Source organism: Cololabis saira, chromosome 2 (genome assembly GCF_033807715.1).
Source record: "Cololabis saira isolate AMF1-May2022 chromosome 2, fColSai1.1, whole genome shotgun sequence".
Taxonomy (NCBI): Eukaryota; Metazoa; Chordata; class Actinopteri; order Beloniformes; family Belonidae; genus Cololabis; species Cololabis saira.
The window spans coordinates 37,327,178-37,340,804 of record NC_084588.1 but is presented as its reverse complement, the minus strand read 5'-3'; the positions used below and the strand labels follow the sequence as shown (position 1 = coordinate 37,340,804).

At 39.5% G+C, this 13,627-nt stretch overlaps 1 protein-coding gene across 1 annotated transcript in view; it reads left to right on the top strand.

Annotated features, from left to right (window-relative positions):
- Positions 1 to 13,627, top strand: part of tln2a (talin 2a) — a 107,107-nt gene that overhangs the window by 37,308 nt on the left and 56,172 nt on the right. Inside the window, exons 3-4 of the mRNA XM_061745075.1 lie at positions 10,635 to 10,806; positions 11,967 to 12,064. Coding sequence (XP_061601059.1) covers positions 10,671 to 10,806; positions 11,967 to 12,064 — 234 coding nt within the window. The 5' untranslated portion in view covers positions 10,635 to 10,670. The remainder of the gene's footprint in view (positions 1 to 10,634; positions 10,807 to 11,966; positions 12,065 to 13,627) is intronic.

The window sequence follows — 13,627 nt, the reverse complement described above, 5'->3', positions numbered from 1 at the left end:
TGTTGTTTTTTTTTGATGCAGTGGTTTGAAATTGGTGTACCAGGCAGGAGAGTAAAGAAACAATGTTAAATTTCAGGTAATTTTACGAAAGGTGGCTAAAAGTATGCTCCTTACTCTGGTGTGTGTGCGTGTGTGTGTGTGTGTGTGTGTGTGTGTGTGTGTGTGTGCAGCAACTTTGCTTGCTGCTTTACGGCAACAGGAAAGGTTGTTTTTTTTTATCTTAAATGTTTTGGGAGACTAAGCTCTTGGAGGTGATTTGTAGTTTTATATTACAAAGTCACCACCCCCGACACTACTTTTTTTTAAAATTTTTAGCAGTAGCTGATGTGTCTCCGTGGGGTTTTGATTGTTTATCAGAGCCAGGGCGACAAGTAAAGTAAAGTGGAAGGGGGATATTGAACTGAAGTGACTTTTTTTTTTTTTTTTTTTAAATCCTGGCGTGTTGTCGAAATTCCCATCTTAGTATTCAAAGGTGTAAACACTCGTTCTTACTTTACTACCTTTGAATGACACAGTTCCCGGTGTCATCTGTCGAGGAAGGCATGCCGCTGCCTCTCTGTAGTAAACAAAGATTGAAGTGTTGATCATTTCTGTGAGGGGTTGCAGATTCAAAAACTTTGGACTTGCAGCATTTCCTAGTAACCAAACAGCAGGCAGAGAAAACAGAGAAAGGTTGTCCTACTTTCGAGAGTTTCAGAACGAGACAAAATAAATCAATTTGTCAACAGCATCCTTTTTTTGGCGGCTTTACAAACTTCTCCTGTAAACACTGGCTACTTTCACTTGTTCTCTTTCACTCGAGCTTGTTCCTGTAAACCAGAACTGATAATAGCCAGGCCACAACCAGCCTCTGTAACTAGGGAAACCTGTCCTTAAACACTTCCTAGAGGAGCGGATAAGGTACACACAGACTGAATCAAAAGCTACAGCCTGGAAGGTAAAATGTAATATGGGAGTAACTGAGAGCTGGGACAGTAAATGATGTCTCTGTGGTGACTCATAAATGTGAAATAGGGAACCTGGGTCGTATACATATCAAAGATGAGATCTGTTAGTGTCAAAGTGATGGAAAATGACTGCTTTGAGCTCAAATTTCAATATATTCTCCTCTTAAGAGGCTGAATTTATCTTTGTTCCTTTCTAATGATTTTGGTGCTCGGAAACATTTTATTTCCATCAAATTTTGTTCAGCTCATAAGAACATGGAGGGGAAAAAATAAGCAGGAACCATGTTTCCTCCCATCCATCTCTCTTTACATCTCTATACGTCTGCTAGTGTTGACTGAGGCATTACCAACGGGCATTGTAATGAATTTCTGGCCCTCTGCGGGGAAACTTGACACTTGCATTTGAAATGCTGCCGACAGAGATGCATCACCTGCCTGTCTCCATTCGCCAAGCGCTCTCTCGCGCGTACAAAGGGGCACGCGTGCGCGAATGCGCACAAGCGCAAACATCTCATAGACGAGACGTGTGTGAGCTATGCGGCCCGTCACCTGATCCCACCGCCCGCCAGGTGGATAGTTTTCCAATCAGCCTGTATTCCTACCATGTGGTTTTCTTGTCATTTGAAGAGGCTATTACATGAGTTTAAATGTCCGAATGTCTTTATGTACTTGTGGCCAAATGGACACAGAGTAGAGTAAGTAAATAAATAAATAAGCACTTTGCTCTGTTGATATCAGGCAGTGACGGACAAAGTTTACTGAGAGTTCTTTGCCCCGTGTTTTCCGTGGACCCCCTGTTCTTCTCCCGCCCCCCTTCAGCCTGCCGGGTAGTGGTGACCTCATTCTTTACTGTGCCAAAAAAAGGGTCTCATTTGTATGACTAAGGCCATTTGCTTTAGATTATTCTCATACCTTCCTGATGATCGTGGTTTTAAATGTCTTGATTTCATCACATACTGATGTATGACTGTTCCAGATTTGACGCGTGAGTAGTTCAATGATTCAATATGAGTTCATCAAGGAATAAATGTATGGTCTCGTATGTCAGATTATGACACAAAAACATCAACCCAATATTTAGACCCCTAAAGGGCCGGCAGAAATCGGTACTAATAATTGTACGGCAGTCATCAACAATCCTCTTGAATCCCTCTTGAGGCAGCTGCAATTTGCCAGTATAATACATCATTTATCTTCAACCTGGCATGGATTTCCTTAACATAAAATAACCTCAGCTAAACCCGTCTGGCATGTTACAGCGAACCCTGAAAAAGGGGCTCATTGAAAGGCACCGTGAAACGACGAAGCGTACAATGCAGCGTGCTCCAGGAGCACTTTCATCCTCGCCGTGAGCCTTCACACTGAAGGTTTATGTATTTATTTTAGTTTCTTTACAGACTTTTAGAAGCAGACGTGTGTAGTTTAAACCTTTTTTATTTATTTGAATTTTTTTTCTTTTTTTAAATTGAGTTTTTTGTGCATTTTGAAAACAAGACGGTCTTCAGTCTCAGCATGTCCCCCATAGCAGTGCATGCTGCACATAAAGAGGTCATGTGCTCTATGTGGTGGTGGTGGTCGTGTTTTCACTTCACTGGATTAAGCTGCGGTGCATTCGGACAAGGACTATAAACTTAAATCTGGAAAAAGACATTCCCAGATCCATTCATTGTATTAGCGGCAGTGTTTCTGTAATAGATGCGAGGCCATCAGGCACTGCTCTGCCTCATTGATCTATTGAACAGCAGCTACATGTTCCAGTGCTTGGTCTCGTATTCCTTTTATGAGATCAGCCCTTTCTTGGACCGTTGGTGGAGTTTTCTCGAGGTGAAAATGAATTGTGCATGTGTTGCAACCTGCTTTCCTCTCACTCTTTAGTATTCTCTGTGAGCTGCTCCCCGCTGGTGCGATGTCTGGGTCGGTGTCACAGCCCACGGCTCTGAATAACTGACTCAAAAACCTCAGTCTAGAAGACTCTCTAAACTCACAACGGAGCAAACCAGTATTTCTGTGAATATTTACTGTCACTGCAGAGTTTAGATGGCACACATTTAAAATAATGACATTAACTTTGCAAGATTTGCAATGATCGGAGATAAGTGGATTCCCGGTGACTCATCAGTGTAAGTGTCTGAGGGTTTGGACAGGCACATGTTTTGTGGCTGTGGTTCAGCTGAACTTGGAGGAACGGAGAACAGGAATATTGCACGGTGCATCAACTGGGATTGTAAAGCTCTGGGGGGGATGATCCCACAAACGCCCACTTCCTGCTTCTTTTATTTCTTTCTCTTTCATCCATTTATCATTCTTATTTAAAATGAAGTATCTCAGTAATATCAGCCTTAGTGACTAGTGGACTGTCCCTTTTGTTTTTCTGTCAGTAGATTGTGTCAGTAGGGTTAAGGAAATCTATGAAGTACTCTTCCACTACCTGACAATTATGGCTGGGAGATATGGACCAAAAGTCATATCTCGATATTTTCTAGCTGAATGGCGATACGCGATATATATCGATATTTTTTCCGTGCCATAATTGGGGTTTCCCCCAAAGCATTATAGCATAGCATCTCTGTTAGCTTCATTTTTTTCTGAGGCAAATCCTTAAAAAAACAGTCAGTTTTAATACAAAGCCTCGTGCCAAATGTCACACAGGTACATTTATTAACAGAGGTCTGCACAATATCAAAATGTATAAAACAAATGAAATAAAAATAAACTGCCTGCATATATAGAATGAAAATGCTTCTTGAATAAAATAAAACAAATATCCCTTTCCTGCATAACAATTAAATTGAAATACACTGCAATTAATACAATGTACAGTAGACAGTAACACGCAGACTTTTCCACTGAGGTTGACAGTTGTGCAAATAACAACAAATTTGTGCAAATCTCAAATAAAACATTCAAGTTTTTTTTTTTTAAATCGATATAAACGATATTGTCTCGTACCATATCGCGCTTGAAAATATATCGATATATATTAAAATCTCGATATATCGCCCAGCCCTACTGACAATGAGACATATAAGCAAAGCGCAGTTTCTTCTTTCTGACTTATCTGTTGATTTTTCTAGTATGTCTTTTGAGGGCAACTTAATCTTTTGTTGTCGCCTCATCCAACACCTCTCACGTCTGTGTTTTACTTCAACAACCGCCTGAAATGGCCCAGCTAGGTGTCCTTTAGCCGCCTCCAGAGCCCCTCCGTGGGGGATGGTCGGGAGATTTCACCGACAGGAGCGAGGCTCCACAGACGTCACCAACAAGGCAACTTATCTCTGATATGACTCCCCACTTATAAGTGGGCCTTGATTTCATCAGCTTCAGTTTAGGGCTGAAACGATTCCTCGAATAATTCGAGTAATTCGATTACAAAAAATGATCGAGGAAATTTTTCTGCCTCGAGGAATCGTTTAATTTTGCAGCTCAAAGCAGAGTATTTCGCCCGGACTACATTTAATGCGGCACAACGCGCTGACGCCGCACACGTAAATGAAGAAGAAAGAGGAGGATATGTTTGGTTTTTGTAACATGCCATGCTCAGGCAGTCTGCAATGGCTCAGATGGGAGACACATGTAGTTCAGTGCTTAACTTTTACTTTCAATCCACGCTATATTCTTCTGGTCCGTTCTCCTATATGTTCCCCCTCTAACCCGGTACATACATAGGTTCCTCTAAACATCTGTTCCCGCTACAGTTTTAACTAAAAGAAAAGGCAGAAAATGTCAGAAAAATAAAAACGTAATAAAGCTAACTGGGTAGTTTTCAATTTTATCTCTGTAGTCATTCATGGATAAAACAAGCAGCGCTGGTGCCTAATGTGCTCCAATACAGCAGGGCTCAGAAGTTTATTTGAACACTGCCAAAACTCAAAATCTTATACTTTAACTTAAAACGTAACTAGAATTTAAAATGTGCTTACACAAATGAAAGTTCAATTGAAATACGTGGGAAAAACACCTAACCTTTTAAGTTATGTGTTATCAGGTGTAATGGCATTTTTAGGTTAGAAATAAGAAAACGTATCCTTAGTTTTTTGAGGGAAGGCAGTGAATTTGGTCGACTGGTGTAAGTTCAGGGTTTTTAAATGCACAGCCATGAACTTACTGTATTATACAATTCAGTCTTAGTAATGTCAATTAACATCTAACATCTTATGTATATTTATAATTGCTCTTTAACTAAACAAAAATATGTTTTACTCGATTAATCGATGGAATTTTCAGTAGAATACTCGATTACTAAAATATTCGATAGCTGCAGCCCTACTTCAGTTGCACGTGTGCTGTATCCTCTGTTTTGGATCGCTCCCTCATCCTGTGACTTATGTGTTGGACCTGATGTCTTCACTGTGACCGTGTCTCTGTGTACCGCGATGAATAGCTGGCCGGTCCACTCTGATTTTAAGTGGCTTTCAGAGAGTAGCAGCTGCCGTCGATGTAGATCACATGAAGAACATGTTTCTTGCACAAGAGCGGCTCTGTTGGATATTCTCTGTTATGTGAGCGCGCTGCATATCAAAGGAGTGTAGGTGTAACTTGTGCTGTTGGGTTTCAAATATGGGGGGGTATCTTTGTGCTCATGTATTGCAGCGTAGGTGTGTACAGTGCATTGGTGATTAGGAATCTAAGTTTGTGTTGCCCCCCCCTCGATAAAAACATGTCAAAGGAAGTGTTGCCATATTCTTTTCTGAAGAAAACGTTACCACTTATAATTACTTCCCACCTCACAGTGTGATGATTGCATACATAATTATACTGAAGGAACATTTTTATGGAACTGTTTGTGACTCTAAACTGCGGACCAAGTGATGCGCCATTTACCTAAAGAAAAGATAAATGGGTAGGACAGCACCACAGATACTCCTGCTATTCTGGTCTTCAGCTTTTGTGTGCTTGTTCTTTTCCCCTGGAAAAAAAAGAGAAGATGGATCAATAAAATAATTTCCCCTCAGAAATGTGAACGCAGTCAACAATGACTGTATCGGAAGATGTTTTCTTACGCAGCTGGGTTAAAATTGATGGTGTGGAATATAAAGCGGTTGTTGTTGCAACGGAAAATGATATGCCGGTTTTGTCAAGTTATACTTTTGGTTAAAAAGTGATGTTTATGTTTTAGCAAAGAAGCAAATCACGGAGATGTTTGATGAGCATTATCGTGCATTCGGGATGCAAAGAGTCCTTGAAAAGATTATTGTAAAAATGTGTGATTAGATTTCACAAGCCAATTTGATATTCATATAGAAATGTCTGTGAAAGCTTGAACATTAACCCTCATTGGTAATGTTTTCATTTAAAAAAATGAATAAATGATCATGGAAAATATTTTGCCTATTGGAATTAATTACACACATTTCTAGTATAAGGTAGACTTGTTATAAAGTTAAACTAACACTATTTCACACTAGACGCTCAACGGTGTTCATTTTATCTTCCTTTGTTGTTACTTTAACACGATTATGGGAGTTAAAGGGAACTCTGCCCTAGTGGAAAATGTTTTACTGTTTTGAAAAAGTTAATTTAACTCCAGAGAGTGTGGGGAGATATAAACCCTGAAGAAGAGCGGATTTAACTCTCGTCGTTTTTCTTGCTACGGCTAGATAGAGCTTTCCCTGTGAAGAAATGATATGTTGTTGTTGTCATTATTTATTATACAACCCTGTTCACAATTTGATGGGTGCTAGGAAGCTTAGCATAATTTACAGCAACTGAACCTTTAACTTAAGCCGCCTTCACACAAACTATTTTCAGTGCAGAACTTGCTGACTGATCAGAAGCCGAGTGGTGTAATATGATTTTGAGACGTGACTTTTCAGATCTCAGGCATGTGACTCCCAGTCCCTTATCAGTCACATGGTGCCAACACAACAATGACTTCAAGACCCCAACTTCACGTAGTTTGAACGGCACAGATTCCTGCAGGTGCGGAAAATTGTATCGTGTAAAATCTTCAAGTCTAGTGACGTGATTAATGACATTTGTGGTGATCTCGAAGTACCTAGCTTTATTTTGAAATCCTTGCCCATTGAGCCTTGTACAGTTCCCTTTTCCCTGGTACATTTGTAGAAGTGCAACCAAATCCCTTCCTTCATTGAATGTGTAAGTGGCTGCATTGAATTCTCTCCCCTCCATATCAAAGCCTGACTCTTTACCTTTATTCAAAGATACTTTGTGTACAAACAGTTTCTTGGCAGTCTTTAACAAAATTAAACAGCCATTAACTTGCATCCTGGTTTCTCATCTACAGCATTGAAACATTACTAGAACAGATGCCTGAAGAGATGTGCAGTAAGACAAATCCTTAGTAGAAAAACAGCAGTTGATTTTTCTCATTTGATTCTGAATCTTAAAGAAGTAACCCTATCTTTGTGTGAAATGAATTGTTATTATTTTTTTCTTTATCCCATCCTCCCACTTTTAACTGCTGTGTGGATTATGGTAGTAATTGGCATTGATGCAACTGGGGAGACAAAAAAAAAAAGTCTGAGTGGCTGGTAGACTGAAACTGCTGCCGTGTGGCTCCCTGGTGCAGCAGGTGGATTAACTGTAATGTCCCAGGAAGAAGGCAGGTAACGCGTGTAAGCAAACACAGGCCTGCCTAGGATGCATCCAGAAAGAGGACAGACAAGAGCGAGACAACCTCTACTGTACTCTACCGTTTCAATCTGAGTTGATGATAATGAGCTCGTTTTTTGAAGGTGCACGTTTTATTTGTTCCTCGCTGTGCAACATTGTAAATGCTCCCGACGAAACTTGTGCTGTTTATCCTGTAATTTTATCAGTTTATTAGTCTAAATTGACTTCAGTAAGCTGCTCAGCTGTTTTGCCGTCGGCCTGTCTGTATAAATCCTAATCCAGACTCAAATCTATCAAGAATTACATTCATGGTTTCCACATGACAAAACGTAATGACTTTTGTGATCTGCGGATTTCCTTATGGAACGTCACAAGGTTCACATTTATCACTTTGAGTGAAATATCAAAGAATTAAGGGCAAATTTGCAGCAGAGCTACAATCCCAAAGGCAAGAGCTGCATGAGTCCACTCTTCAACACTCAACTGTTGATTGCTATTTGTATTAAAATTGGATATTGAGTTGAGCTTCAGCTGTACTTTTTAACCAATTCTACTTGAGAAGTGTTGTAATAATAACCTGCTAGAACATTTATGAATATTAAACCTGGTAAATGTCAGCATATTAGCATTTTCATCTGAGCATCTTGAATGTTATTTATAGTGCTCAAATGAGTCAGACTTGAAACAACTTACAACACATCTGCTAAATTATAGCAATTACAGATGTTTCCATGGTGGAAATGGTGACGCCACTTCAGTGTAAATTATTCCTTTTCAGTTTCTTCCCCATGTTTGCAATCAAGTTCTGGATTTCCTTTGTTATAAATATTACTTCACCCACTAATAGTCTGCCATGACAGAGTTTCATCTCTTTCTGTTATAAAAATGCAGCAAAAACTGAGTCTTACAACAATTTTGATATTCTCTGCGACTCTGGAAAAGTTTAGTTTTCTCTCTGGATGCCTTGCGTGTGGTGTGTTTTCAGACCAGTTGAACTGCTTCATATCCTGCACATTTTTTAGTTTTTCTCGATCGCTACCGAGATGTGTATCAGCTACAGTCAAAGTCTACAAAACCTGACATTTTGTCGATCAGTCTGGGCATCAGTGCTGTTTATCAGTAAATTGTACCCTCTGTTTTTATTTATCACCGAAGCACAAAAGGAATTCAGATGGGTGTGTGGATGTTTGAAAACCAAAGTATATTGTAGAAATTCCAGAGGAATCATCTACGACAGTGCGTGGCCATAAATGGCCGTCATTGTCGCCGAGCCTGCTGCTGCATCGACTTACATTAACAGTGTCGTCATACGATCAGTCAGACCTTATCTGCATTGCCTCCTCCCATCTCTGTATGTTTCCTGCTCTCTGACAATTCTTCAACCTTCAAAGACAGATGCTGCAATTACAGAGTGAAATTAGATAATTGGATTGTGCCATAATGTCAGTCATGTTTCCATCTGTTTGTAGAGTAGAAAAAGAAAAAAAACTAACAAAAGTAGAAGCCAGACCTCTGAGTATCAGGTCTGTCCAAACGGGTAAAGGGAGGGGGAAAGTGATAACCACGACTCTGAAACAGATGTAGTTTTATGGGCACAGAATTTGTAGTATTTCAAAAATGTGTCTGTGAATCCCCTTGAACCCGGGCAATGTTTCCACTGTCAATTTCTTCATTTCATCTTGTGGTAAACTGTTTGGTTTCTGCGGCTGATCTTTTTAAAGAGTCATATTTTTAACGTTGGATAATTTCTAGTCCCGTGGGAAATAGAAGGTACAAACTTTACATCCCAACGTTGGTAAGAGCAGGGGATGGTTTTGTAAAGGAGGATATTTGAAGATGATAAACACTCTTAATATAAGTTAGATTTTTTTCCCTTGCAAAAAGCTTCTTATGACTCCTCCAGAGTTTTGTCTATATTGAGGTGTGTTGAAGATAATTTTTATGTTGCAGAATTTTTATTTAATTTAATTTCCAGTGATGGGCAGCTGTTGGATAAACAAAGTTTTGTTTTCGGAAGTGCTAAGTTTTGTTAATGAAGCATTGATGAAATCGGCATCACCCCAGTTTCCTGCTTGAAAATATTTCTACAATTTCAGATCTCTTACTTCCTTCCCTAAATATGCTTTATTTATATACAATATGGTGTGTGTGTTTGTCTTTGGATGACACCTTCTTGTATTATTATCGGCATCCACTTTTATTGGATGTTTCAGTGGAGTGTGAATGCAGTGTGCCGGACAAGCGCCTTCATTCATACATGTGAACAAATCTCACACAGGAACCAGATTCTGGTGTTCTGAGTCGGGGTCGAGAGCCAGCAGGGCAGATCAGAGACGAGCAGAGGCTCCGTATGAACGTCAGCACTGGCCCAGTCTGACCTCTGACCCGCTGCCACAGAGCAGCGCTGTGTTCCCATTGGTCCTAGACAGGATGTGCTCTGTTAGGGATGTCATACTGCTTTCTTTCTTTCTTTCCTTTTTCTTTTTTCTTGTCTCCATTCAGTTAGAAACCACAGTAGGACCGAATCTGAAAATCTACAAGTTTCTTCCGCTTTCTGGGTCAAAACAAAACAAACATTATACATATAAACATGTAATATTAAAAAGGTTTTGGAGAACTTCAACGGCACTTTGCTCCTTTCCCGCTTTACCACAAAACAAATATCAGAACTTTTTCTTCGTCTTCAGTCGGGGACTAGATGAAAAAAAATGTATCACTTTGAAAAAGTGATACATTTGGTTTTCAACTCTTTTGTTTTTGAGGCATAACAAAGACTTCAGTGTGCAAAAAATTAACACTTTTTTTTTTCCACATTCAGAGAATTAAATTATTTATGACGTGTGATTTTTCTCAAGCCCGTCTACCGCAACCGGCCTAGAAGAGGGCAGATGCATAAAAATGAAACACTTTTAGGATGTTGGAAAAAGTAATAAATACCCCAAGGGCAGAAGTGAGGTCACAGTAGATATTATAACTTTTTGGTGTATTAAATTGGGTTTGCAAAGAACTCTCTGTGATGAAATGGAGGCGCAAGTATCATCCCTCAGATTCATGGCTCATATTGGTGATTTTCATGTCAGCTTCACTCAGCTGTTCTGACCTCATATCTTGCAGGTGTTGCTGCAACATCTGCCCACGCCGCTTGCAAAGATGGTGGCGTTGTCGCTGAAAATCTGCGTGCGCCAATGCAACGTCGTGAAGACGATGCAGTTTGAGCCCTCCACAGCCGTCTACGATGCCTGCCGGATCATCAGAGAGAGGGTCCCGGAGGCTCAGACGGGACAGGGTGAGTGAAGGAGCAGGCCTGACATCGGCTCACTCCAGAGATCCTGACGTCAACATCAACCCATGACTGACAAATATCGTTTGAAATCTCACAATTGTCCATCAGTGAGAAATATCCTGCTAACTTCATTGCCTCTTTTTTTTTCTGTGTATGCATGTATATGTATGTATGTATATGTGTGTGTGTGTATATATATATATATATATATATATATATATATATATATATATATATATATATATATATATATATATATATATAATATACAGATATGTGTGTGTGTACTGTATGTATATACCGTATTTTCTGGACTACAAGCTGCACCTGTATATAAGCCGCATCCGCTCTATTTAAAAAAAAAAAAAAAAAGATATGCAAGCCGCAGATATTTATGTTGTTAGATTAGATATTTCCTACATGTACAGAAGGATTTTGAACTGTAAATGATGTACATGTTTGTACCTAAATAGATCTTTCCTAACAGTGTCTTTTAACACGGCAGCAACTTTGCTGATTAAAACGGGACAGAACCAAGAGAAAATAACCGCTATTTATTTATCTATTTATCTGTTTGAAATCTGCTTCTATTTCTATCTGCTAAAGAAGAAGTAGCGTATTCTTCTTTGCATTTATTTTGTCTTAGTTTTGATTCTAATTCCGGTTAGAGCGCCCCGAGCGGTGGAAGAAAAATCCACAGAATAGCCGCACCTTTGTATAAGCTGCATGATTCAAAACCTATGAAAAAAGTAGCGGCTTATTGTCCAGAAAATACGGTATATATATACAGACAGACAGACGGGGGCAATCATCAGAAATGTTACATTTGATTAAGACTATTTAAAATTGTATGTCTTGATGTTGAAACTCATTTGTTTAGCTTTTATAGCAACATTTTAGTGGTGCTTTAGAAATGGGACGAAATAAATCTTCAAATCTGACTTGTCAGTTAATGCAACCAAAGTATTTCTGCATACAGGGAGGCCAGTGCTGTTAACTGTTTTGACAGAAAATATTGAAGAAATGATCAGATACTAGAAATGGTTGATCCTCTGATCAGGTCCACTGCAGAGCTGATATCCTGCTCTGGTTACGCAAGAGTAAGAAATAATTTCAGTTTCTTGAAAGACCTAAAGTGCTGACGTTCCTCTTCACTGCTCCAGCCTCCGACTACGGCCTGTTTCTGTCGGATGAAGACCCCCGGAAAGGCATCTGGTTGGAATCTGGAAGGACACTGGATTACTACATGCTCCGTAACGGTGTAAGTGCACCCGTCTGCTGTTGTTGTGGATTTAATTTTGTGCCGGATGATGGGTGAGAAAGGTCAGAGTGAACACATGTAGAACGTAATGAAACAACACAAACACAATTTGATGCAGCTGAGCTTGTTAGGACATTGATTTTTAAACTCAAACCATAACATCACCAGCTAACACCCAGCCATAACCTTAGCTCAGTCTCAGTTCACGCCTTTGCTCAGACTCTACCCTAATCACATTGTTCCTCATTAGTACAAGGCGTTGGTCCAAACAAGGTTGCTGATTATACCAACATGAGGCCCTAATGAAGTAACACAAACGCACCACAGATGCTTCTTAACTAAGAAGCTCTGCATGACCCACACCCTGAAGGCAGATCTGTAAATGGTATCAACTTGGACAAACTCGCCAATGCAACTCAACAAATACGTTCACGCAGGCCTAAACACTCGGAAAATCGTGGAGTTATCGAAATGTTTCCATTAAACTACTGGTGACTTTTTTTTTTTTTTACAATATCTTTATTGTTTTTTAATTTACAAACAGAATATTATAATAAAGGACATTTCACATCTAGTTCTGACTTAACAGTTTTAACCCCCCCCATCCCATCCCACATCCCTTCTCTCTTTACATATTTCTTGGTATACAATCCAAAGTTGGTACCTAATACCAGTACCAAATAACAACACAGTCCAGTGGTACCTCTAGGAAATTAAATATATACATAAGTTTACCTAAACAAAAACAAGTTTACCTAAACAAAATAATCAAAAATTTCCCTTTTCCTGTCATCCTCCAGATTCCTTCTTAGGTATCCTGCCCTGCATTATCCTCCCGTAGAAGCGCCCCTATGTCTCCTTTTTTAATAAATTGATCAAATGGTTTCCAGATTTCTTCATACATCCCAAGTTTATTTTTTAGTGTATAAGTTATTTTCTCCATTGACCTACATTGTGCCATTGCCTTGATCCACGCACCAATTGTAGGAGCATCCGTTTTCTTCCAATTGAGAGCGATGATCTTTTTTGCCTGCAATATAGCAAAATCAATACATTTATGTTCTTGGGGTTTCAAATTAAGATCTTTTGGATATAAATGCAGCAATAACAAGGTAGGCTCCAGTGGGATATTCATGCAGGACAGAATAAGCACAGTGACTACTAGTGACTTTTAAAACAATTTGATAATCGAATAAATGAGAAAAGTGCACTTTTATTAGACATAATGACTTTATCTATTTAAAAATGCTTCATTAACCCATCAAAGGCGAATTAGAACCACACAGTTTTTCAAACTCAGTGATTGATACTACAAAACTGGACATTATTGTGATGATGATATGATTTCCAATGCAAGCTTATGCTGGTGAATGTCTGTGCAGCTTGTTAAAGGACCTGATCTTACTGAGCCCGGCGGCGTTGCCTCTCTGTACGTTTTTAAAGCTCTATGTGGTTTCCCCTCAGCAAATCCACCAAAAGCACCCCAGGTGGAAGGCATGACTGTGACCGATCATTCCGACCCAAATCTCACCTCATCCCTGTGATTGGAAGGGGAGCAGCAGG